This window comes from Anopheles funestus, chromosome 3RL, assembly GCF_943734845.2.
Source record: "Anopheles funestus chromosome 3RL, idAnoFuneDA-416_04, whole genome shotgun sequence".
Taxonomy (NCBI): Eukaryota; Metazoa; Arthropoda; class Insecta; order Diptera; family Culicidae; genus Anopheles; species Anopheles funestus.
Genome location: NC_064599.1, coordinates 64,885,875 through 64,913,223, shown reverse-complemented (window position 1 = coordinate 64,913,223; position 27,349 = coordinate 64,885,875). Strand labels below are relative to the sequence as shown.

The window sequence follows — 27,349 nt, the reverse complement described above, 5'->3', positions numbered from 1 at the left end:
CTCCGGAGTGAAAAGTAAACGGCTTCCAGCTTAAATCATATTTCCCAAAAAGGCCACACAGGAAAAATTGTTTTCGCTGAAATGATACCCGCACCTATCCAGAACCACCAACAGTGCAAATTTGTCAATTAATCTTCCTCAATCTTAAGATACACACACTCCACACAGCCCGGTTACGATCTATTCATTTCCAACATTAAAGAGCTCCCGCACAAAATGGGGTCTCCTTCCAGGCAATGGATGCCCTGTTCTTCCGGGAAATGAAAATATTCTTTACTGCCGAATAAAAGCAGGTCACAAACGTATCGACGCGATGCTTAAATTAAATCTCATCATCATGGTTGTGCTAGGGAGCTTTTTTTGGGAAGGAAAATTCTCATCACGTGCAAATATAAATATATCCACCAGTGTGAGAGGTAATACAATGAAAGGTACCAAAGAAAGTGGAAGAAAAAAGCAAAACACAAGAAGCATCTTACCTTCTTCAAACATTTATTTTTGAGTTCTTTATGCTTTTTTTTGTTCCTCTCTTTTCTGTACATTTTTTCTTGCTTTACATCGCCCACGTACACCATCTTCCAATCAACCATATTAAAAACCTACTTCCGGTAATACGGTTGATGATTTATTCGGCGAAAACCACCTGCGCACCGACGGGTGTCGGTTTTGTAAATGTATTCAATAGCATCAACCGGGTCGATCAACATAATCAAAGACAGTGAACTTTGGCAGTTTCCGCCACCGTCAATTCCCAAAAAACCGCGACGACGTGGGGCATTTTTTTGGCTGTTGTGTCTTTTCTTTTCTTTTACGACAGTTTCACTTTCTTTTTCGTTGGGTGGCAAACATTTTCCCAAACTCACCCTTACTGGGGGCGATGGGGGGAAGAAGGAGGCTATAATATGGTGACACAGAACGCCTTTCAATCATGGCGCCTTTACAACTCCATTCCGAACTTCCCTTCCTTTCTGCTGATTCCAAACATATACACACACACGCACGTGGCTCACATACTCCAAACTCCCTTCACAAACGGGGTGACGGATTGTGTCCTTGTCGGTGTGCGAAAAATCGAAGCGCACGAAAGCGAATAACTCCCAGCTGGCATTACCATTCACCTTCGTACGGATCGATCCAAACGTGTCAACATCGATCGAACGTTGACCGAAACGGACACGGAACGTGGGCATGGTAACGGTAACGGAACGGCCGATGTTTATGCTGATGATGATGGTATCGATTTTCACCGAGCCACACAGAACAGAATCGGCATCCTCCCAATTTGGCAGCTGCGGAATCCCTGTGGGGAACAATAATTTGTTTTACCGCCAAAACGTCCCGTCTTCCTCCGGCCAGCGCCGTAAGGAAAACGTCGAAAGGTGCAATTTCGGTGCTTGCTTTCTTTCCCGCCTTATTCTTCTCTATCATCAAACGCGTAGGGTGGCACGCGTGGCGTAGAAGAAGCACCGTGCAAACCCACAACCGTACAGCCTCCAGTGCCGTAGAACACCCTGCGTTGTTGTGAAAAGTCAATATTTGCACGATCATAAAAAGGTGTGCTTCCGTGTGCGTACGTATAAACGCAGCATAAACCACACCAACAAAAAAAGGCCACGGATGGAAACCGTGCGTAGGGGTGGGTTTTTTCGTTGTTGTTTATGCTGTTTTTAAAGGAATGTGCCCACGAAACGGCGAAAGTTTTTTCGTCCATGGCACACAGTGTGTGTGTATTCTTTTAACCTACTGCCTGGACTCGGTACGGATGGAGGATGCGTCAAATTAAAGTCATCCCATCGAACAAGGGAGTTACGGTAGCTAACATAACGGAATATTATGGGTTTGTTTGCATACAACCGGAAAGGTTTTGTAGTTGGGTGAAGGCAAAAAAAAATATTTTACTTTTCTTATTTCCACTTCGGCACGTTGCGTGGTATGGGGTTTGACACTAGAACGACAGAGATTAGTCACTGTGCTAGCTCGACCGGGGTAATCAAAATTATTGATCACGTTTGAGGGCGAATATTTTGTGCTCCATGATACCTTTCTTTTCTTCGTATAGTTTTAAGTATTTTTATAGCGATTTTTTCCTTCCATGTTTCAATTGTTCAACACTGTTATCAAAAAAAAATCGAATGCTCTTAACAACGTTGTACCAAGCTAAATTTACACTAGTATGTTCAGAAGAAAGCATATCCTTTTTCATTGCATTTTCTCGAAACTATGCAAGACCAATGTCTTACAAAAGTGTATTTAAAATTTAAAAAAAAAATCGACACCTTTGGACTCTAGTGATTTTAAATTTTGTCGAACATAATAGAAAATATCAGGCTAATCAAGTACTACCTTTTCTACAAAGGTATTTATAAAATTATGGTTTCCGATACTTTAAGAAGAATTTCCAATGGGTAAAATGAGCTAAAGCTTTTCTACAGCGCCTTAATGAAAGGTAAATTTGTCAAGAAAACATCAAGGTGTGCGTCATTTTTTTATTATATTTTGCATATACGATTAAACATGAAAACTTTATAGCAAAGCAAATTTACCTTTAATTTTAAATCACTCTTAAGTTATCAGTTCATTGTCAATTTAATGGTATTTTTGATGAAGATTGTCAATTTTTTTTTTTTTTTTTTGCTCGGTTAGAACGGCCTGGCCGTATCAAGACTTATTTTACCACGTAGCAGGATAGTCAGTCCATGCTACGGGGGGACGGTCCGGATGGGATTTGAACCCGGTCCCTGCCGTGTGGACGGGCGCCGTTTTTCACATGCACCACCGGGCCGCCCCAAGATTGTCAATTTAATGTTATTTTAAATTAAGAATAAAAAAAATGTGTCGAGATATACGACTTATCTCCCATCAAACATTGAACTGGTATTATCTAAATCACCAAAATATTAAGGATTTTTTATAGCTTGAAAATATTATATTAAGATATTTTACAGTCGTATCCTTTCATAACACAAATTACTTGTTCCAATAAATTATTTAAATTTTAATAAGCTGAACCAGATTAAAAGACTTACAGGTCGTTGTAGTGTTAAAAGTGTTCCACCTGGCGCAGCGGTGAAATGGAAATAAACCGCACAGAAATCCCGGAAGCGAAGAAAGCCACAGCGAAGCGGGGAAAATAAAACAAAAAACCGTGTTTGAACGTGATGTAAAATGTTCATCTGCTCTCCGATCATCCGATCCGATCAAATGTTCATCCGATGCGATCGAGCATCAAATCGAAAGAAATACTGCAATCGAAATGGGCCCCATTTTGGAAGCGAAATAAAAATGACACCACCGCAGATGGTTTGGTGTACACTCCGTCTTCAGCCATCAACAAGCCACAGCGTGTTGTATCAATACACGGTCAGTACACTGGGCCAGCACATTCCAACGTAACGCAATTATCGTGCCATTTTGCATGCGGTTAACCAGTACGCGTCCACGGTTAATCGCGAGGACACGCGCAAAATGCAAACAAACAAACAAGCGAGTGCGCAAATAACATTTGCGGAATGATAAAAATAAATAAAACTCAAGCAACATTCAGCAAAACGGGAAGAAAAAATCAAGCTCGACCATCAACGGAGCATCAGTTAAAACGGAATATCTCGGAACTGTTTAACTCCGGAGTAGCGAAAAAAAAACGGACACAACCAGACACGCCAGACACAAATTCACACAGTTCAAGAAGCTTGAAAGCTTGGCATGATCACCACGATGATGACGATGCCGATGAGACTCGCGCTTAACCACATCCAACAGCAAACCTTTAAACGGGACCAGTTCGCTGACCAGAGAGTGAAACCACCATCACCCCAAAAAAAAGTGGTCGTTCTTCTGCCCAGCATCGACAAACAAACCTCAACCCAACGCAGGATCAGACGGAGGCATCATTTCCTGTGCGCCCGCACCGTAAATGATGATGATCGTCGTTTCCCTATCGTTTTCCGTCCACATGGCGCAGGTTTATTTGCTCTCCACACATCCAATTTCGTGGGGCTCATGATTTGCACGAGATGCGCGTATCTCGCTGCAGTACGAAACAAAAAAATACACATAAAACCTCAAATCGCTCCACCCAAGTTCCCCGGAGCGATGAAGATTCACAACAACAAAAAATCCACCGGCAAAAAGAACTGCAACAATTGCGGATCACTCGGGACGGGGTGCATTCAGCGGAGAAGGCAACAGAAAAAAATAAGGCATCAACTTCATCGAATCAAAACAGAACGAAGCGCGAAGTGGAATGTGCGAAGAGGTTTTTGGGGGCGAATTCCACCTCCGGGGGATACGAAGAAGAAGGACAAAGGGCTAAACGGTGCAACAACGAGATAACTGACCCGGAGCTGGAGCAGAGGGCGATTGGTTTTGTTTCGTTTTTTTTTTTGCTCCTCTCCTTCACCTTCGTGCTCTTTTCGTACGATTGTTTTCTAGAGCGAAACGACTCATCTCGGTGGTATGTCTGTGTGGCGCACTTCCCGGCAGGTCCCAAGATCCACTAGATCTCGCGTGGAGGGAAGACGCGGGTATTGGACGGTACATGGGCCATACATGCTATAATTTAATGAGAGATAATGATAGTGTACAGTTTGATTGGGAGGCTTTTAGTGCATTGTTTGGTACGATTCTGTTCATCCTGAAAAGGGGTGCCTGAGATGGACGCGTCCAGCAGTGTCTTTGGGTTGTAATGTGCGTCGGACGGTTTTGTTTCGCTTGCGAAAGGCAATTGGATTGGATGTTAGTTTCCAGTAGAGCAAATAGAGCATCGCTGTGCGCTACACGTACGTGCTTGAAAATCTTGGTAAATTGATCGTTAAATAAAAGTATCTTTTCCTGTTGCAGCAAATATTAGAGCAAAATAGATTTAAGATCGTCCAGTGAGAGAATCTTCTTCTTGGCACCCTGAAACCTCAGGAGTTGGTGAGGTGACTTGCCATTTTTTGGCCTTGCTTAACTTTATTTGCCGTTAACTGAGTAATAGACAGTCCTTTTTTACAGCCTTAAAAATTGTTGCAGAATAGAATTATTACCGATCTTATTGTGTGAAGATCTCACTATGACTAAATTGCCAAACTGCTCCAAAATTGAAGATTACTCAACTGCAGCTTAAATCAAACTCTGGTTATATTGTTACTGTGTTATAACACATACAGTTATAGTGTAAATCTTCCCCAGAACTATTTCTGGGGAAGATGTCTTCAAATAGAAGACACTAGGTTCTCTAGTGTCTTCTACTTGAATTCTATTCCGTCAAATCGTGCAGAGAGCCAACAACTTCCCAAGGTACTTGAGAAATTGAGCACAGCACAAGCCACTCTCACTTACGTGACTAACAAACTACACTAAAAGAAGGCAGAAATTTTCAAAACTGACTCATACTTCACCGTCACTAATACTTCATAGAAGAAATTTTCCAAACTGACTCAGCCTTCAGCCTGAGTAAGACCTCATACGGAGAAAATCATCGGAATAACATTTGATGATCACGAAGGTCATACGATCGAAATGATGGCTGATTCAACATTTTCCAATTTTCTTTTTCGCCAAGATGCTGGTTTTGGAATGTCCAGAGATGTTCAGAAATACTTTTAGATACATTCAAAACTATATAGTTTCAGAATCAAATCTATTCAAATCGTTTATAATGATATTATTTTTTTTCTCGACTCGACTTGGCTTTTTTACCACTAACAACTTCACGATAATGCTGTAAGGTCATCAAGATATTTATTCGCATTCAAATAAAATTAGGTACTTATGATATCCAATAGTCTATATCCCTTCATAGCCACAATTCACTTGATCTTTCCGCTGAATATATTTTTTTAATATAATAATCTTCAACAAGCAAATCACCAGTATTGATTGCCGCTGTTTTCAGCCACCCTGACATGACTGGCATATCATACTTTCGGCAGAACCCCGTTAAGACCCATGTTAAGTGGATGAAACACATATAAAATTAATAAAGTTTATGCTTCTGAGCATGAGAAACTAATCCTCCTGGTATTTAATTGCAAGCTACCGTCAACTATAAAAATGTTGCATCGGAAATAAGGAAGTAATCGTCAGTTTATGACGGTTTCTAAATTGATGGTATCATACCAGTTTCACGATCAGAATAAGATTACGATATTAAACCATATACCCCTTCTCAGCTGTATTGGGCCTTTTCTTGCGAAACGAATTGATAAATCCAATGTCCAAATAAAGCACTATTAACGCTAATTATAAAGCCATAACTCGATACCGTGCCGTAACCAGTCCGTCCAGAACCATAACTTCCCTGTAACCTTTGTAACCGTCGTACGGAGCTGGCAGGACCGGCAGTACCCGCAATCAGTCGTATCACCTCGACCAAAGATCACCGTACGAGCTCAATTTAAAACCTCCGCGAAGGCAGCGAGAAGTTTGAGTTCTTCGCTGCCCCTTCGGGTTGTGGTGCGATAACGGGTGTTGATTGGTTTTAATTGAATTTCATGGATCGCAACCTATTGGATCGTTCACGTGATGATACCAAAATGCACGCACTCACACACACACAGACACACTACAGAACCCCTGGGAAACTGAGGGATCCCTATTGCATCCGTATCGCGTGAAGCAAACCACGATAAATTGCCGCGTGCCGTCATCGTGTCGGTTCATTTGTGGCATTTTCAAGTTTTTCGATAATTGAATTAGATTTTGCTGCTGGCCAACAAGTAGCGAGATTCTTCATTTCGTTTTTTTTTTCTCTTTTCTTCCCACCTTTCATAACGATGCGCCCATTCATCGATTTAGCGAATTTTTTGAAGGAAAGCTAGTCGATTATGATAATCAACCTTTTGCTGGGGAGGGGGAAACCTTTGGGAAATTGCTTCCCAAAAACTGCCCTGGGAACCTGGGCCTCTTCTGCCCAACAACCACTAGGAACTAGCTGAGCAAAGCCCAAAAAGGGCACATCTTCCCAGGCGATGATTAGTGTTGATTTTGCTAATTGTGCGTACCAAAACCGGTAACGATCGGGGCTGCGCCGCGTGGTGGTTTGCTCAGTGATGATCGTGCTGAGCAAAACCATTCTTTCGGACATTCGAGTACTATTAACCTCGGTTGATTCGCACACCCGAACGCCTGTTAGTTGAGCTGATTGGGACGAAATGGTAGAACGAATTTAGAAAAGGAAACTACTGATGGTTTTGAAAACTGAACATAATGATGATCAATTGCTACAAAACGAACATGCGAACAGTCGGTCGGTAATGTGTGAAAAGAAATGAGCTTTAATAGTGTGCCTTGTCTTGTTACACTAACGGAACACTGTTCCTGGTTTATTAAATTTTCTTATTAAAGTAAAATAATTATTCTCAATTAACCGTAGTTTTGGTCTTCATGCACGATAGTATAATATTCAATTTAAAATAATTTATAAAATGTAAAGTCTCCCTTGTAACCTCACTAAAAATCATTTTAAAAAAAATCACTCATCTCTCAGCATATTTTGACGCACAATGTCCACGAAAGCGCATTTCGGAAGCATCTCTGGTCCGTGTCCGCTCGTTACTAGGCCCCATCAGCACAATCAAACTTCTACAATCAAAAATCTCAAAACATTTGTTTTCGCGGCTGCCCGCGTTAGAGGTTTTATCTTGTTGAAAATTTGTGACAGTTTCAGCTAAATTTGTGGCGCTACTCTTTGAGTTCCCATGTCCAGCCACCTGGATAAAAGCAACAACAAAAGAAAAAAAAGGCAACCGACATGATATGATCATTACACCGACGATAATGATGGCAGTTATGGAAAAGTTATCTTATTTTTTTTCCCCCGCGCGCTCGCACACAAAACAACGACAACGAGCCATTAAGTGAGAGTGCCGCCGCAACTGATGGCACCTTTGCGATACGCAACCCCTAACGACTGCATAAATAGAGCAGCGACAATGCGGTGTAAATCAGCGTTTGTTGTTGTTGTTAGTTGGATGTTTTTTTTTGTTAGATAAATGGCCACCGCCTTTATCGAAAGAAGAGGCAAAAAAAGGGGTTGACGTTGCCGTTCCTTGTTGTGGTCATCATCATCGCTTTTTGGGCGATGTTAGAAGCGGAGTAGTAAAATCAGCACGCAAGCTAATCTACCAAAATCAACCTGCTTCGGATGGACTGGCCCGTAAGGGAAAAGACTTTGCCCCGGGAAACGCACAGGAAGTCCTCCAGGTAGTGAAGATGGCGCCGAACAAAAAAAACAAAAAAAAAACACGCCAAACTCCCCTCTCGTCCGGTTAGGTTCTTTTGGCTCATTAAAAATGCTTATCAAAATCGGTTAGCCCAGGCTCGGGGCCTGTACGCTCACTCGGTGCGGAACTATCTGGACCGGCCGATCGGTTGTTGTTGCCGATTTTCTCCACCGTTAGGCAACGACACATCCCGTAGGCCGAACCGAAAGCGACACGCATACAGCCGTGAGCCCAGTCCCCAAAGCGTGCGAGCATTCGTTGTCTAATTGCTAATGTCTACATTCGGATAGCGAAGCGCCGAACCGATAGGACCGCTGGACCACAGGCTTTGACGTATCACCGCGTCCCAGTTCCACACTCGGGGACACGCTGTCCCGACCAGCATCTCGGCCTCCAATACTCCAATACCGAAATGAAACGGTGCTTTTTTTGTTCTTCAGTGTTTCTTTCTTTTCTTTCCCGCCTGCGGCTACCATTCCTCGGTTTGTGTCGTGATCCGCGTGCCACACGAGAAAAGGAACCCAAAAACGAACCTCCGGTGAATGAAGGTATGCGCGTATATATTGGAGGTCTTTGTTCGAGCGAAAGAAGAAAACCTGTTTGCTTTTGCTATAGCTCTCTTCCCTCTGCTTTTGCTTTTGGTCGCAAACGCACGGTCACGAAAGAATGACGGTCAGAATACGCGGCGTGACGTCGTTGTCGACTTCAATCTCGCACAAGCGTCAGTGCCATCGATCGAGTCGTTCCTTCACAAATTGCTCTCGGCCGAAACCCGCATGGAATTGAAATTGGAATTGGTAAGAAACGCCGCGAAGGCCTCGCGGCATTCGTTACCCGTGTGTTCGACGCTGCGGAGAAGCTACAACCAGCTAAACCGAACTATACGTTACGACGTTACTAATCTCGTTGAAGGAAGCATCTTTCCCCCTTTTTTTTTTGGTAGAAGCAGTAGAAGCATAGCAGCCTTTCGTCTCTCCACTGTTTGGTGACACAATTCGTTCGCCATGCCCGAATATAGCCGAGATTTCACTTCGCCTTTATTAGGCGAACGTTTAAGATTTATTTATTTTTACAATTAGCCATTGATTATTTTAAAACCCGAACCCGAACCACGGTAACGCCGACCGGCTCATGGATACTGACGATCGTTACCAAAAGCCCCTCTTCCACATCACAGATGAAATGTATCTGTTCCCCCTTTACGCCCCTTATAAAGCAAGGAGAAGACGGCATGCAGCTAGACGAACTCTCGTGCTGGCAAATGAAAACAGAAAAAAAATACACACACCAATACCGACCGGCTGACAGGCAAACATAAAATGAAGAAAAATGACCATCCCAAGGTTTTGTGCCGAGCCGAACGGAATCGGCAATTTGGTTCTTTGTTGCTTTCACGTTTGTGCTCCCGCGTTTGTACTCGTTTTGGTTTCCAATGTTTCGCGCATTAGATTTCCACCATCTCGTTGTCTTTCGTTTCTTTTATTTGTTGTATTTTGTTTTTGTAAGTTTTAAGGGTTGTTGCTTTTGTTTTAACCTCCTCACATTGGTTTTGTTTTTCCTTGTTTGCTTAGCATACTTCTTTTTCTTTTCTTACTTATCCTATCGCTCCTAGTATGGGTGAAGGTGCGGCACAGCAAAGGAAGCGCTGTGTGCGGGAAGCATAGAAGATTGAATTAATCTTTGACGAAGCACCAACTCGCATCTCGTCTTCTTGCTTTGCAAAAAAAATAAAGAAAAATAAAACTCCAACCGGAAACCGGGTTGCAATTTGCTCCGATCGACCGTTGGACTTGGTACGAACACAACGAGAACCGTAAACCGTTCGGTTTGCCCGTTATTGCAGTTTGCGTTCCGCTGCGCCCGAAGATGGAACCTAGTGCAAATAGAATAGATTAAAAATGTCACGACACGCTGTTACCGATCGTTCCACATAGGAGCGCGGAAGGGGGCTATTGCATGTGCCGGCCGACTGACAGTATCCATTACCGGTTGGACCGCTGTATGACGCTGTAGGGAAGAAGCAAAGCAAAAGGGCGAAGGTTGAAAAGCAAAACGTTAACACAGAAAGCCACCCACTTTTAGTGATGCAGGGACAGGCAGATAGTGCAGTACAAATCATTCAAGAAGAAATTAAATTATTTCATTACTAAAGCACACAAAACAGACCGGCAAATAAAAAGGCTTCAATAAGGTTAGCCACACGAAGCTAATTGACATTTAATCCTTTTTTTCGCTGCTTCTTTACAATTTGTAGTATCAATTTATTTGGTAATGAACGCTATATTAATGACAAACTACCAGTAGTAAAAACCCTAAAATCAGTTAATTAAAAATATTCCTCACCCATGCCTGAGTTAATCAAGGATTAATGGAGCTATAGTACTTTGTTTACGCAATTAAAATTTATTTAAATTCTATTTACTTCCCTCATGATAACCTTAAAATTGATTGCGAACAGAAAACCAACCCACTTCAAACGAAAGGTACCCGAGCAATTGCTAACTCTGCATCACAAAGTATTCCGTCCGGCAAATGATTAATCTTACTATTTCGTTTATTTGCACTACCGCCACAAGTGAGCTTGCCGCATAGATTAGCTCTCGTTCGCACGCTTACCTTCGAGATGCACCCGTAACCGTCCATCAGTCAGAGAGCAAAACAAAAAACTCCACTTTCAAACGCAAACCGAAACATCAAACGACCACGCCATTATCTCGGGTTGATCCCGTGCGCCATCGGAACCGCTTTCTTCGCTCATCAATCAACGCATTACGGTGGTGACCGCTATGGGACCATGGGAACATGAGGCGAACAACATACACACACACAAAACCTGCGTAACCAGCGAACGAACGTTTTGCAGACTTGAAACGACGACAAAAACACAGACAACGTAGAAGAGAGAGTATGTAGGACCCCATCTGTGGACCAACCGCTTATCAATAGGGCGGACAGTGAATACGCTTGGTGGAATGTGAAATCGAACCTTAAAAACGAACCCCATTGAACCCCATCGGTACGTTGTCATCATCAACATCCAGCGCAGTGGCCGCTTATCGTGCTTCTTTCATTTTGTTTCATAATAATGATGGCCGTGTTTCTTTCTTTGCTGACCCTTGCTAGCGTAAACACCAAAACCCTCCATCCCCAGCTGGACATGCAAGGTACGGAAGTCATAACATCCTTCGGTATCTCCCACCATTCCCTTCAAGGCAATTGTACGCGTCGTTTTAAATGTGTTGAATGTTTGTTTGTTTTATTTTATAAATTCGAACCTAACCTAAGCGTGTAGTAGGAATCATAAGCATACGATGCGCGATACGAGCAGGGACTACTAGCCATTGGGTTGCCACCGAAACGCGGAACCATTAATAACGATCTTTAAGGGCTTTGGGGATATTGGGGAAGATGATGATGATTGCTGTGGGACATTTGGGGTAGGGGGAGAGGACATTTTCACTTACTTTTTTTTGTACAAAACAACTTGGAACGATAAGACTACAATCACGAATCATGGGCGCAGGAAATGGGAAAAGAAAAAAAAACGACTTTACACAAAGTACGGCCGATTGTTGCCGTCTGGTCCAGCACCCGTGCTCCGGTGTTGTTGTTGGTGCTGCAGCTGCTGCTGTTCGGCCATGTACTGGGGTTCCGGAATGGTGGAGTACACGTGGCCAAGCGTATTAGAGCTACTGAAGTTACCACCTGTGCCACCGCCGGCTCCCCCAGTGTGGTACGCGTGAGGTCCGGTTGCACTACCCGGGTGATGATGATGGTGATGATGATGAAGCGACTGACCATGCGGATGATGGTGATGATGGTGATGTTGCTGCGGATGAGGCATAGTTTGTGGAAGTGGTGTACCTCCACCGGAATGCTGCTGCTGCTGTTGCTGGTACTGTACAATACCCGGGTGCTGATGGTGATGGTGGTACATCCCACCGGCTGGTGCACCACCGGGATGTGTCGGTGCTTCGTACTGCGGTGATGATCCTGCCGTCGAGGACTCCTCATCCTCCGTGGTGTAAGTACTGTGCGGTGCACCACCAAGTGATCGCGGTTGCGGAACCGGATACGGTTGCTGATGGTGAGAATGTTGTTGAAGCTGCTGCTGCTGCTGCTGTTGGATTGAAACCTCCGAGTTGAGCCGTTTGGGCCAAGTGGCGGTAGGAGCCGATGCACCAAGGCCTCCCACCACCATCAGGTTGTTGGTGGGTGCCGGTGTGTAGCGAATGTTGATGTTCTTCCTATGGGATGCTTTATTCACGGATGCTCCATCCCGTCCAAGATCGGGCATAGCGAAACGGAGCTTGTCCCAGAATCGTCGATCATCCCACGCTATCACGGTACAGGTCCGCGCCAAGATGTCCATGATCGGATCCATCGCAAGCATCGATCCCGGCACGGAGGTGATCAGTACGAGGCGCTGTTTTCTCCTCGATGGACGTATCAATTCCAGCACCGCTTGGAGTGCTGCTCGGAACTCTGGCTGAGACCACTCGAGCTGCAGGAACTTTACACTCACAAACAGTACCAACTTGCGCGATGCATCCGCGGCCGACTGCATGGTGTCACCGAGAAAACCGGCACCACCGTGTACATCCCGATAGTGCAGACACATACCGTACCCGTGGTGCTCGAGCTCCTGGCCGATTTGACTAGTGACCAGGTCGGCATCGGCCGCACTATAAACGAGATAGCCGTCGTACAGCTTCTCGCTATCCTCACAGCGCTCCAGTGCACTGAGCGGATCCTTGCAGAGCCGCACACCGTACCGGGCGTGTGCCCAAAGACATACGTCCTGCCGGAACAGCACTACCAGTGCGACTAGCATGATCGTTAGCACCAATCCAGCAAGCACCGCGATCAACAATGGCAGATAATCGATGAAGTCTTCATTGATGATGGTGCGCTGCACTGTCGCCGTCGCAACGGGGACCACGGCCGGCCGCTGTCCCTCACAGTCCTTCATCACGTCGGGCAGAGGTTTACCGCCAGAACACCGGAACTCACCCCAGCTCGACAACTCCGAGGATTCGTTCTCTTCCGATCCACCCGTACCATTGCTGCGGAACATTCGCTCGAGCCAGTCGAGCAGTTTCGGCATAAGTTCACAGGAACAGTCGAGCCCGTTACCTTCCAGCGAAACGGACCGATAAGCACCTTCGGATCCACCACTCGGCAAAGGAAACAGTTCCCATGGTTTCAGCCCCGTTAGCTTGTTGTCCGCAATTGTTAGCACCTCCAGTGACTTCTGGTAGTAGAACGATCTGTTCCCGATAGTAGCGAGTGCATTGCGATGCAGATACAACTCCCGTAACTCACGCAACTGCTCAAACTCAGCACCACTTAACAGTTCCAGCCCGTTCTGCTCGAGATGCAACACCTCCAGTGCAGGAATGCCAGCAAATGTCTTGTTGTTCAGTGACTCAATGCGGCTTCCATTGAGGTACAGTGATTTTAGCTTCTTCTTCCCAATAAACACATGACTGCCAAGTGCCCCCAGATTGTTGCCGTCCAGATAGATATCGGTTGCGTCCATCGGTATCTTTGCCGGCACAAGCGATAATCCGGCCGATCCGCAATCAACAATGTTCGACTCCCATGCCGTATCGTGATAGCACCTGCACCGATCCGGACACGTCATCTTACAGTCACACGCATCAAAGTCACAGCAATGGCAGGTGGCGAAACAGTGTCCCTCATAGCGACAAAGGAACTCACTCGCATGCATCGTCATCAGCGGTCGTCGCTGTTCGCCCCTACCATGCTCCATCGAGCAGTGCACCGAATCGAGATCCTTCACCTGCGGATACTGGCGCAGATAGGCAAGCTCGTTAATGCGCTGCAACCACTCCATCGTGCAGTCACAGTGGATAAGATTATCGCCCAAGTAGAACTCCGGCAGGACGCGTGTATCGGGCCACGGGGTGAGTTGTAGCGCACTCATCTCGATCCGTCGCAACCGATTGCCGTAAAGCACCACCTTCACGATGCTCTCCTTTCCGGTGAACGTTTCCGGTGCGATTTCCTCGATCACGTTGTTGTTCATCAGGATCGTCTCAATGTTTCGGGGGAAAGAACTGGCATTTATCTGCCGCAGCTTGTTGTGGGACACATCGAGCATTTTGAGCAGGAACCAGTTCCCAACATCGTACCGATTACCCAGCTCGGTGATGTTGTTTTTGTGTATATCGAGCCACTCGAGCGATTGCGGATAGTGGGAGTAATCGAACCATCCGATGTTGTTGTCCGAAATGTTCAGGTATACAAGGGACGATAGGGAGGTAAACACGCCGGACACATCTTCCAGCTCGTTGTTGTCCAGCCGGATGGCACGCAGCGTCGGGTTGGAGCTGAACGCAGACTGATCAATGTGACGGATGCGGTTCGAGGCTAGGTTGAGCACGTGGATCGTTGACAGTGCGAAGAAGGTGTCGCGCGAGATTTCCGAAATCTGGTTATCCACCAACCGCAAACCCATCAACTCCTCCAAACCCTCGAACGACGAGTTATTAATCTCGGCTATTTGGTTCTTGCCAAGATCGAGCGATTGCAGGAACTTAAGACTCTTCATACCGGACGGTATCTCCTCCAGCCGATTATCGTTCAGACTCAAATCGTGCAGATGCGTAAGGTTTTCAAATGCCCGCTCGTGGATGTAAGCGATCTGGTTCGACTCCAGAATCAGCTGATTCAGCACGTACAGCTCGCTGAAGTGATACGGCTCGATCTGCCGTAGCCGGTTGTGCGATAGGAAGAGAGCGTGTAGATTCTTCAAATCACTAAAAGCTCCATCGGCCAGCAACTCGATGGCATTGTGTTCGAGGTTCAGGATCTGCAGGCTGTACAGTCCCTTGAACACGTGCTGGTCCACCTTGGACAGTTGATTGTGACCCAGGTTCAGTACGACCAACCGTACCTGGCCGGCGAATGTGTCTCGCTTGACCCACGTTGACGTCAGCTGATTTCGCGACAGATCGAGCGTTTCCAGCCGATCCAATCCCTCGAAAACACCGGGCGCTAGTACCGATAGGGAGTTGTTCTGCAGATACACCTGGCGTATTTTGCGCGACGATACGAACAGTTCGGGTGTCAACGCCGTCAGTTTGTTGTCGGACAGATCCAGTATCTCGAGCGTACCGAGCCCAACGAACGCACGATCGGCGATCTCCTTCAGCAAGTTGCGCTGCAGATGAAGCGCATTGAGCGAACGCATCGCCGTCAGACCATTGTCCGGTAATAGCGTCAGATCGTTACCGGACAGATCTATCACCTCCAGACCGGTGTTGCAGGCACGTCCCGGTTCGGTCGGCCCATTGCCCCAGTCGGACAACATCAGCTGCGTCAGATCGCTCAACCGATTGCCGGTAAGGTTGAGTACGCGCAGCTTCTGCAGTGGACAAAACACCTCACCCGGCAGACTCCAGATGTTATTGTCGGCCAGGTGCATCTCCTTCAGCTCGGACAGACCGCGAAAGCTGTCCGGATGTAGCTCGAGATTCATCACCGACCAGTCGACGTTGTGTGTGCTGAGCGTAAGACTCCGCAGGACCTTCATGTTGGCGAACGCGTGCGCCGGTATGTACTTGATCTTGCAGTAATCAATCGACAGCCGGAGCAATCCGTGCAGGTTGCCCAAAAAGTTGCCCGGCGTCGTCGTCGACTCTAAGGAACTTTCGAAGAACATAATGTCGTTGCACTCGAGCTTGAGCGACTTAATCCTATCAATTTGATAACTACTTATGTTAGCTAGCAGACTCTCCGTCTTGGTGATGGTCTTGATCCGACACTGCAGCTCATCCGAGCGCTTCTCCTGCGATACTTCCAGTATCGCACCGGTCCAGCTGCACGCTTTCGGCAGTGCATCATCGTGCCGCAGGAAGTTACCCCGGCCGTCCACCGACCGACAGCACCAACTACCCACGAGCAGTGCTAGCGTTAGCAGGTGGACCGCCGCCGTCCGTGCTGCCGCCGCCAGGATGAAGGTGGAGCGCGCTCACGTCCTCCTATGGTGCCCCGGTGCGCCTTGACCACCGTGTCAAAAGCGCAAGGTTCCAGCCACTAAGGCTCACGCACTCACAGCACCGCACAGGGGGGCGGACTTACGACTTAGTCTTCACAAATCACAGCAAACGTCGCACGAGGAGCTATTTCAGTTTCGACCCCAAAGCAGTCATACATTCGAAAGGCCATCTTTTTTCCAACCGGTCAACACGCACGGCAACCGGTGAAGCATAATCGCTCACTGGCTCACGGTATTTTCCCACGCTGCATGCGTTTTCACCGCGCACACGGATTTTCCGCTTTGCTTCGTTACATCAAACGCACACGACCCCGAACGTTTCCCTGACAACCGCAGCAAGCACAACAGGTACGATCTATCGCTTCTCTCTTTCTTTCACTCACGATAGCAGCACAGTGTGTACGGTTTACACACTACAGAACACTTCCACGCGCAGATGAAGATTTACAAAACTCTGTCGCTATCACTCGTTTTTTTACGTTCAACACTGTTTGCGTTGTCGTCCTCCGTCGTTATAAGAAAAACAAGGAATTCACACAGGCAACTTCGCGATCACGCTCTCACTTTCTTCGGAGTGCTCCACCATTCAGTGTAAACAAACAAACCAAAAAAAATGCGGGTACAACCTCACACACCGTGGGCTCACACGTGGGCACGCTCCAAACACACATACATACGCAAGCACGCACGCTTGCACACAAACGCAACCCTTTTTTTAGGCACTACGCGAAGTTTTCTTCTTTTGCTTGTGCGCCTCTTCTTGCAAACCAACGGGCCTTTGTAGGGCGCTTGGGAGAGATTTTTTTTTTTAATCTTGGCCCCACACACAACTGCTGCTGTTTTCTTTGCTTTTAAAAATAATCTTCACTCACACACGCACACGTGCACAAACGAACTCCTGGTCTGGCGGTATTCCACCGAAAAGCGCACAACATGCAACATGGGGAGACGCTGAATGTGCTGTAGAGTAAAACACGCACGACGACGTTTTTGCTTTGCCTTTTTTTTTGTTTGCTGTTTTGTAAACGTGCTTCACGAATTCGCACCTCGTGTATTCGAACAAACTCACAAAAACACAGAACACACGCAAAGTTTCTCCCTGGTGACGGCGAAAACTGTTGACCTCGCGCGCACGAAACGCACACGTAACTTTCACGCACGTATCTAGCAGGATGTAACCGACGGCACAGGCACGTCCGCTCTCGTTGGTGGTTGAAGTTGAAATGAATTGGAAATGAATTGTACGTACGGCGTAAAGTTACGCGTGTACTCTTTTTTGTCGTTTCTCTCCCGTTAGCGAGCGGGTTCATGCGGTTGAAAAGTATCAATGAATGGAATTTTAAACGGGTTTTTTGGGGTGTTAAGCGATAGATTATTTTGCATTTTTAGTTCTAGTTAATTCAAATTTTTATTATATTTTATGATTTACTGATATCCGATATTGAGATAAGAAAACATACACAACACATAGAGAAACTTTAATTAAAAAATCACACGATTAATTAAATAGATTAATTAAGAATTCTCATTCAATTATATATATTTTATTTATTGCCTAAAATTCCATATTTGATTACGAATTGCCGGATTTTACCTCTATTTACTACGCAAAATGTTTTACAACATATTTACTCATTTGTTGCATTCATTCATCCCTTCATTCCGATCTTCGGCAATCTTCGGTTACAAGAGAGGATGAACACGCGCATCTCTCATCGCAAGGTGAGATGAATGAATTTACTACGCAAGAGAAAATGCGTATTAAATTATTCTCTTCTCATCCATCTCGCTCTCTTATACGAATCGAAATGCATTTTAATAAACTCGAAAGTGCATCCGTGCATAACAGACGTTAAAAGAGAGGAAACGAGTTATTCAAAACGAGCGAGACGGAACAACAGGGTTTATAATTTTGGCCTGAGGACGTACGCTAATCCATGTGTGAGATGCTGCGTCTCAATAAATCATATGATGTGATATTTATGACACTTAATAGACGATGGATTTGTGAATTTGCACAGAGCTCGATGGCAGAAATGCAAAGGACAAACGGTGTACAGTTAGTTGCCAGATATTCCTCCTACATATATATTATAAAACAGTCAAAAATATTTATTTTGCTTTAAAAAAAGATCATTTTACATACTTGTCTCGAAGTAAAATTTTATTAGAACTATTATTTTTATCATTTTAGTTTGTGTTAAACTGCACCTTGCAATTTTTCTAATCACTTAGCATTTAACGCCATAAAAAGTTTAATAAAAACCAACCCCTTTGATTCTATTTACGATTTTCGTGCCTTGTTACTATAAACTACTCACTTTACGCAAGTGAGCACTTAGTAGAAAAGCGTTCTTTTTCAACCTTATCTACACAGTAAAAAAAACGTAGTTTGCAGCATTTACCTAAAGATAAGCAAGCAGCACTTTTGAACCAGCATTCATCACAAGAAGCGTAACGATGCGAAAGAATCACAACGTTGCATTTGCATTCAGCAAATTATTCAACAATAATAACTATTTCCTACCACCATCAGGAAGCCATCAACACAGCGGAGGGAGAGTAAGAGAAACTTTAGAGAGGGCAAAAATAATCACGCTTTTTAAAAATGCTAACTAATACTTCCCACTACCGCTTTACAACAGCTCACTCCAGAATGTGTTAGCGAAATCGGTTAACTGCACAAAGTGCACCGTTTATCGTCATTCGGCCAGCCGCGGGAATGCATACCACCCTTTCCTCACCGTATGGCGTTTCAAAGTGTCGTAAAACAAAAGGGGCACAAAAAAACCGAAATCATAATATCAGCTGGAGCAAACACATCCGTGCAACTGGATCGTGATGCACCGGGCACACTGGGCAACGGGAACCGGCAAGCGACCTAATGTAAGTGTACGCTATAAAACTGTTGTTTCAAACAATGCTTTTAACCAAAACGTGCACTTGGCGTGTGCATATTGCAACACTGGGAGCCTTTTTTATTTGCGAACCTTCAGTGCAACACGGGTGCTGTTGTTTACCCACAAATGGGGTTCACATTCGCACGTAGCCTTGGGTTTTGTTGGGTTCCTTCACGGCCATTCCACGGTGCCTACCGGTGCCTGGCGACCTCCTACTACGATGGCGTACTAACATTGTGGCGAAATATCCGATTACATTACGGGACGGCTGCCAAAACATCGATCAAATAGATAGCTGTAACTTTTCTCGCTGCTTTCTGTTTTTCTTCGGCCAGGCGTCATGTGCAAAAAAAACAGAAAATGGGCTTCCATTTTCCATTTCTATTACATTCGGACATTTTCTGTGGAGAATTCACTACTTCCGGAACTAGTTTTTTTAAAATAGTTTATAGTTTTCTTTACTTTCTTCCTGTACTGTCAAAAGTGTCCATTCGTCTTAATTTTATACTGTGAAGGAAAAACGAATCAACGATAGAACAATACCAGAAAATGTATAATATATACTCCATAGCACAACTATAGGATTACTTAAAAAAAACTAAAACATTTTTTCAATCTTATTAATAAAATAATTTAAGAAAAAAAATACAATACATATTCAGTAAAAATCATATAGGAAAATAGGCTAAGATTTAGCCAAAAACAGCTAAATAGATTTTTATGGTTTATAGCTTTCAATAAAATTAGTTTTGTTAGCTCTTTCTTTTTCTCAATAACCTTATAGTTATGTTATTCACTGCACGTACATTAGAAAGTAAAATAGAAGGTTTTTTGTTATAATCTTCGCATAGAACGGGTAGAATATTTTTCTTAGTACAACTCCACATTCTAGATTTCTATGAGAAAAAAAATTATTCTAAAAATATTTAAGCCCACTAAACGCCATATATGAACTTGGTGCCTGCCAGTCACGGTTTACGAGTAATGGAAGATTTCAGAAATAGCTTTTGCTGGTTTGCACGCAATCTACCCGATGCATTTGCAATGAGATTTATTTTTGAATTAAATCCACACGAAACTGTACTTTTCTTTCTTGATAAAATCCATTTGCAACGAAAATATATTCTGGATCTAATTTTATATTGCGGAATGATTAACGGACGATTGTTCCGTTTTCTCCAATGACCAATAATCATTTGCGTAATAGAGAATAAATGAATATTCAACGAGTTTATAACAGTGCCAGAATTCAATTTGCAACCGATCCAGTGTTAAATTTGTTTGTAGTTCTGTTGGACATTCTACTCCAACGAAAGTTGTTTAGATACCCAGTACCAGCTTCCCCTTTCTTTGGTAATACACGGGAATTATTGTTTATGCTCTCAGCAGTGAGTAGCAACTCGATAAGGTATCGAAGGAAAACAAAACTGTGTCGCCAAAAGTAAAGTTCGCCCGGCAGGTTTTCTAGTGTGGCGGGCCTAGAACCATTAGGTACCGGAACAGAAGAAACAACTCGTCCCACAACATTTCGGTCCCGAGGGTAATTTTCCAAAATCGAAAACATTGCATTGGTCGAAGAGGTGTAGAATTTCTTTTGCAATCACCAACGACATTTGCTTTCTCTTTATTTATTTTTTTTATTTGCTCTATTTGGTTGTTCTTTATCCTGTCTTGTATTTATTCCTCTTTTTAAAGAGAAATATTATGTTCTAGGTGCAGGTGTCGTTGTCCCCGTGTATGGCTACACCATCCGGCCGATAGGAAGGCCACACAAAAGCAATCGAATTTGCTCACACCTTCGAGCCCAATCGAAGGGGGAACCATTTGAAATGGCTGTTGTTTCACGTGCGGCACAGCAAAACACCAAACCGTTGCTGCAACGCTGGAAGAACACAGAAATAACAAAACCTCGTACCGTGGAACGCGTACGTGTCAGGTCACGGGGTGACCAGTAAATCATCGTCGAAGCACTCGGCAACTTGCATTCCAGACGGCGCAACCATACCACTGTACCAAACCGTAGGTAAACGGCGGAAGCAGCCAGCACATTCGATTCTTGTGCACCATCCCTCGGGAGGGGCCCAGTCCGTTCATGGATGCTGGCGACCGCCACCAAGATGCTGGAGAATGCGAACGTCCCGCATGGTGCGTCATTCGCGAGTAATCCCCTCGGTCTGTTTTCTTTACTGCACTGCTGGCTTCCTTTCGTTTCGTCAACATTTTTCTCACCCTCCCATTGGGAACACACACACACACACAACCCACAGAACGCAAACAATCGTAAAGTTTAACGATTTCAAAACACCATAAAACCATAACTGCTCTCAAAGCCAAATCGACGGTTATGTTTGAAAGCCTCGATGTGTCTCATCTCCCGCGCTCTTGTGGGGCCTTGTTGTTTCTGCCCAACAATATCGAAATGCTGTTGGTTCCGTCTAGCAAAAGATAAGTGGTTAAAATAAGTGTAAAATGAGGTGCATTGTGCAGAGTACGTGAAACATGCGGTAGTGCTCCATTCGGCCTGGAAAGGTCGAACGTGAATCGTAATAATAAAGAAAAACTCTAATGAAAATCAAACACATTATCAATGAATCTTTTACGAGGGAATTTTTTAAAGAAATAGCTTTATTTAAAAGTTATTAAATTGAGAATAAGTAGGCGACAAACATATTTTATTCACCTTCAAACTACGTTGAATAGAAAATTTTAAAAAAAACACAATGTATGTATTAGGATGTATGTGACCAGGATTGATGAGATGAGAAATCATCTGAGATTTGCTTGAAATTTGTGAAGAAAATTATTGAACTAGTAAACAATTCGAATAACGAACAAATCTTCCAATCAAGAGACTCCTTTTTGTACATTAGTTTGCTATTCTTTGTACATGTTGCTTATGTAAATACTTCATGAAAGTTATTTAAGTTTTTCTTTTCTTGCTTTTCTTTCACTTTCTTTGGCATTCTTAATTTAGAAAAATAAAAACTATCTACATAATGTTTATTTTTTACTCAGTTCTAGATAACCTTTCGTTGTTATATAAAAATATCGTCCACAACCAGAAACATTGGTTCACTCCACCAGCTGTGTCATCGAGAGACAAAATCGCAATCGTGAACATCCTACCACCAAAAACCAAGCAAACGGTACCGTCATGGACATCACATCATATCATAACGAAGCACACAATGAAATAGGACCTCTCTAACACCCAACAACAATAAAACTAACAAAACCACAATAACAACCGAGTATGCCCGGTATAAGGCAAAGTACAAGGAGGAAATGCCTTGTGAATGTTTTGAGGCTGACAATACGGCTAAAAGCCGTAATCATGAATTATAAATAAATAAAAAAAAAATAACAAGGAACATTGCACTCCCAAGGATGGACCATTCATTCCACCGATCACAAGATGCGGGAAATAATTTATTGAGAAACGCACACACACAGGTATCTTCTCCCCGACGAAGGAACCGATCAGGGTCTTACATCACCACAACTCCACGCCTTGACACTAACGGCTCACATTCGTGATTGATCTTGATCTCCGCCGTACGGCTTCATGCGCATTCCGGTGTAACGCAGCTACGGTTCTCAACGAACATGGCGTGAACTTGAACGTGCGACAATGCTCAACATGCCGTCACAGCAGAAGTTACTTCAAACCATTGACCCTGGCGACCAAACCAACGGGCTCCAGGAATCGAAATCCGTTTCCAGTCGCATGTGTCGTACCCAACTCCCCATCAGAAGACCGCCGTTTTAGTTAAAGCCAAATCCAACAAAAAAAACACACGTCACACAAAGGAAAGGTGTGATTGGTGAAGGTGAGGAACGCACGGTGACGGTGTTTTATGCTCCAGATGTCCATCAGTGTGAACAACGATCGTAACGCAGTTAAAACGAGCTCCACGACAACGTCTAAGGATAATACCCGCGCAACGCGCTCCGGACAACCGAACAAAGTGCTAGTCAGTACATGGCAAGGGTCGGTCGCAGGCAAAAAAACAACGAGAAAAAAATTGGAAACATTACAAGTGACAGTTATAGTGGTACCGCCTAACAACAACGTGCTTGTCCGGCGTGTGTGTTGAAGGTGGACGAAAAAAAAAACTTTAAAAGAAGGAAACAGAACAAATCAGATAGGACCGTGCGTTTGCAGGGAACTGGAAGGGAGAACCATAAAAAGAACCACCAGAACCGCCAGTGTGACAGTTACAAGCGATACCGAGAGACCACTGAGCAAAACCCTAGTAAAGCACCACCGTGCGCCCCAGAGTGACAGAGAGTGAATATACAAAAAGTTTTAAGTACCCTCAATTAAAAAAATCTCCCTTACTCGAAATTCTGGTCCACGCCTGGTCCGTTTCACAGTCATGCTCCCCTACCGTCCTTCGTACGGGCAAGCATTCGTGTACCGTACTTGTGGTCGACCCCAGGTCCCAGGTTTCTCACTAGGTTTCGGACTCGATCAACCAAACCCGAAAAAAAAGCCACCTCGACACAGCTTAAACACGTCGCCTGCTCATGAATCACAATTAATAGTGATTAAGAAAGCGGCAGACAACGGTGCACACCTCGTTGTACCTTAACTATCCCGGCTAGTTCCCGGTGGGCTCATTTCCCTACCCCTTTTTGTGCTATAAAGGGGCAAAGAAAGGGGTCCTAGAGAAAAATTGAATAAAAATAAACTCGAAACAACAACAAAAAAAGACAAAAGAGAACCAAACTTTCGGTGACAACGTACAACGCATGCTACCACACACACGGTAAGGTACCAACGCAACCCAAACTGCATCGTCCTTCGGCCCTAGCGCTGCCACTCGCGTGAGCGATTTCATGTGGTACAAATTGTTGTTCGTGTATAATTTTGTTTTACTCATTTCTTTCCGGTGTCACTTTCCCCTACGCGTTGGGATTCCATTCCAGTACCTACAGGGTAACGGTTGAGCGGCCTGACGAGTGTGAGCTGCGCAAGCAGATCGTTTAGATCGGCGGCTTGATCGATGACGAGCTTGGGAAAGCAGGATCGGGAAACAACGGAACGGAAACCTAGGGAGGGGAAGGAAAAACGTAGCTAATTATAATAATATTAGGGTGCATTACCCAAAAACGCATATTAACCATCGGAACGTGGCCGCCCGAGGGAGGTCTTGCTCCTTGTACGAAGAATAGCTCTAAATGAGTTGAGCAAACTCAAGGGGATAAAAATGGGAAAACCCTTATCTTCTGCTGCTAGATTTTTACTTTCGGGGACTTTCGAAACAAATTAAGAAAATGATCGATAGAACAGTAGAGAAAGGAAAAACTTTTTGTCCCTACAACTGTGTGCGTGCATGCGTGCGTGTAATTCTTGAGATTTTTTTCCGCCCCTCTCCCAACACGAACTCCCTAACACGTTAACGGCTGGCTTTAAAAATGCAGCTGCCGTGCACGAGTGAATTATTGGACGGTGATGCGTTTTTGCGTCGACCCAAAACGGCGCAACAATTTATTGCCACACGTAATGGACCATCAGCGGCGCGAAACAATGTAGCTATTAGTGTGGCATCGTAAAACTTGGGAAGGATCTTCAGCGGCAGCGCTAGCGGAAACCTATGAAACCGGGCTTTTGTAAATTTATGTATTATTAATGTGAAACGCACAGACCACGCTGGTGGAATGCATCGGGGCCAAGGTATCGACGCGCGCACCGCAACGCAGGTGATGTGTTAGAATGCGTACGCATTATTAAGGGGAGTTGTTGAAATATTGAAGAACTTTATTGTTTGCTTTAGTTTTTTGCCCTCTCCCGTTAGTTTGGTGCTTTTCATGGTAAAGCGCACTGAAACATCAAATTAGATTTAGATGTTATCATTTATTCAACAGTATTTACTGTTCGCTTTGTTTCTTTGTGTTCACTTATTATTTATGTAGCATAATTTACTATCCTCTCATTTGGAACTAAATTTAATTGCTGTTGTTTTTCTAGAATCTAGCCAACAAATTTTATGCACCGTGTAATATCACGATATACACAACTGTAATTCAACTAAAGAAATTTAAATGATGTCATGTTTGACGTTGAAGACTTTGAAGCCTAGACACTGAAGAAATGGGTTATTTACAGACGATCGATATCCTGATTATGGTCGACCTGTTTACATTTGCGTTAAAAATGATAAAACTGTCGGAGTCATCCATATTCGATTGATACATCGAAAGCACTACTCCTCTATCAGTTAACTCTGAGTTCTTTTGACTCACATACAGAGTTAACGAATACGTAGAAGATCGTCTAAGTGTAAGTGTGCCTCTGTAAATATTAGCCGTAAACTATTATCTTCTTCTTCTTTTTGGCTTTAACGACCTGACAGGTCACGCCGGCCATTTCTGGCTTACTAGACTTATTTTTACCACGTAGCCGGATAGGCAGTGCTTGCTACAGGGGGACGGTCCGGATGGGATTTGAACCCGGTCCGGCCGTGTGGACTGGCGCCGTTTATCACATGCACCACCGGGCCGCCCAACTATTATATGGTGCGTAATTTGTCATATACTCCACTCCACAATACTCCAAAGTGCTTAGTAATACGAAACAAGTCAATATTGATCAACGCACAATACAAAATATCAACAACTTTCCTCATAAGAGGCCAGTATTTTAGGCTAACACCAACAGCCTCTGCTAGGAAAATAGCTGTCTTGATGATGAAATCGTCTTGGACCATCTCCTTTACATTAATTTACCACTGTGTAGATGATACTTGTTAAGGATCCTGAAGAGTCCCAAGTGATATTGTCGCTGCCAAAGACTCTGTTAACAAATATTGGTTAAAGAACGAATGATATGAATAGTTTCGATGTCGTCTTACATATACGCTACCTATCAAGAGACAGTACCGACAACATTGATATGCGAACAATTTTTTGGGGAGGAGGTCCTTAAGTTTCTGCTTTACATTGTCTGGTGGGCTGGTCTTATCATTAAAAGAACATTGGATGACCTACTCCATTAGATCTTTGAAGGCTGTCCCCATGAGCACAGGTCTGCCATATGTCTGCTAGAAGATCCTGCATAATTATTAGATGTCTTCGATCTTGAGGAATATTTTTAATGGACTATTTGAAGTATTCTTGAGTTACCATCATTACGATCGATAGTTGCAAATATTTTAAAATCTACTTCGCAACAAAAGTATATAAAATTAATTAAGATTAGTAGTAAAGCCTACTCACACTTTCAGCTCTTCTGTGGAAGAAGTTTGGTATTTGGTATTTTGGTTGCTCAGGTATTTCGGCACCTCGTATGGAGTACAGGAACATTCTTTTCACACCCTGGTTAAGAATTAACCCCATCCACCTCTACCGCTACAATGTACAAATTTATAACGCGAAAACTAAAGCTTTTCCCCTACCTGAGCCCTTCCATTCAATCATCCACCCGGACCGTACTCACGTGATCGGTGAAATGCACCATCAATCAGCGCGCGATAATGCTATTCGCATTCTCCAACTTATCCGATGCCTCGAACCGAAGCATGTGAGAAAATCATGCCTCACAGACAAAAATGTTCGCATAATTCCCGGCACCGAACGTGATTCTCTCACACAATGAACATCATAGATAATGGGCTTCTAATGGCAGCAGCAGCACAAGCAGGGAAGCATCGCGCAAAAGGGTAGATGGGCGAGTGTAGGGTCCATTTCATGTATGGCAACTCCTTGGAAGATGAGTATTGGGGCAGATACAGGCAAACACTTACACGCTGCCAAGATTTGTTGCGGCGGGGAGTTTTTTTTCCCCCCTATCCCTTCACCGCGTACGATCGAAGAAGTGCTGGAGTGGCCACAGCATTCCGAGCGGACGTGCAAACACTGTCAGCTATCCAAACCTTTTCTAACACACACACACAAACATACAGGCACACTCTTTGGCAGAACGCGTCCGCTTAGTTCTGGAGCTAAGATGTTCCTGCGTTGCGTTGCCCGCTGTCTACGCGTTCTTCCTTCCCGAGTTTTACGAGCACTCGCGCGTATTCCTTTTGGGTGGTCTCGTGTGGTACCCCTCTGCCTCCCAACACCCAATTCCCCACGAACCATTTTGCTTTAGTTCGGTTTTGTTTCGTTTGCTTACCCACTTCTAGATCACCTGACCCGTTCTTCGTTCGCGAGCTTAGCGGTGCGTTTTTCCTTCTCACGACATTGCGCTTTGCTTTGCTTTACATTTCGCT

The 27,349-nt window shown here is 44.4% G+C and overlaps 2 protein-coding genes across 9 annotated transcripts in view; one reads left to right on the top strand and one right to left on the bottom strand.

The window, feature by feature from the left end:
* The window catches only part of LOC125769092 (probable lysine-specific demethylase 4B), a 217,126-nt gene that overhangs the window by 123,135 nt on the left and 66,642 nt on the right, over positions 1-27,349 (top strand). The gene's annotated exons all lie outside the window — the stretch shown is intronic.
* Positions 11,436-16,203, bottom strand: LOC125769091 (toll-like receptor Tollo). Its single transcript, XM_049437541.1, has one exon. It carries the CDS (start codon positions 15,895-15,897, stop codon positions 11,758-11,760), a length of 4,140 nt encoding a protein of 1,379 aa, XP_049293498.1. The 5' UTR covers positions 15,898-16,203; the 3' UTR covers positions 11,436-11,757.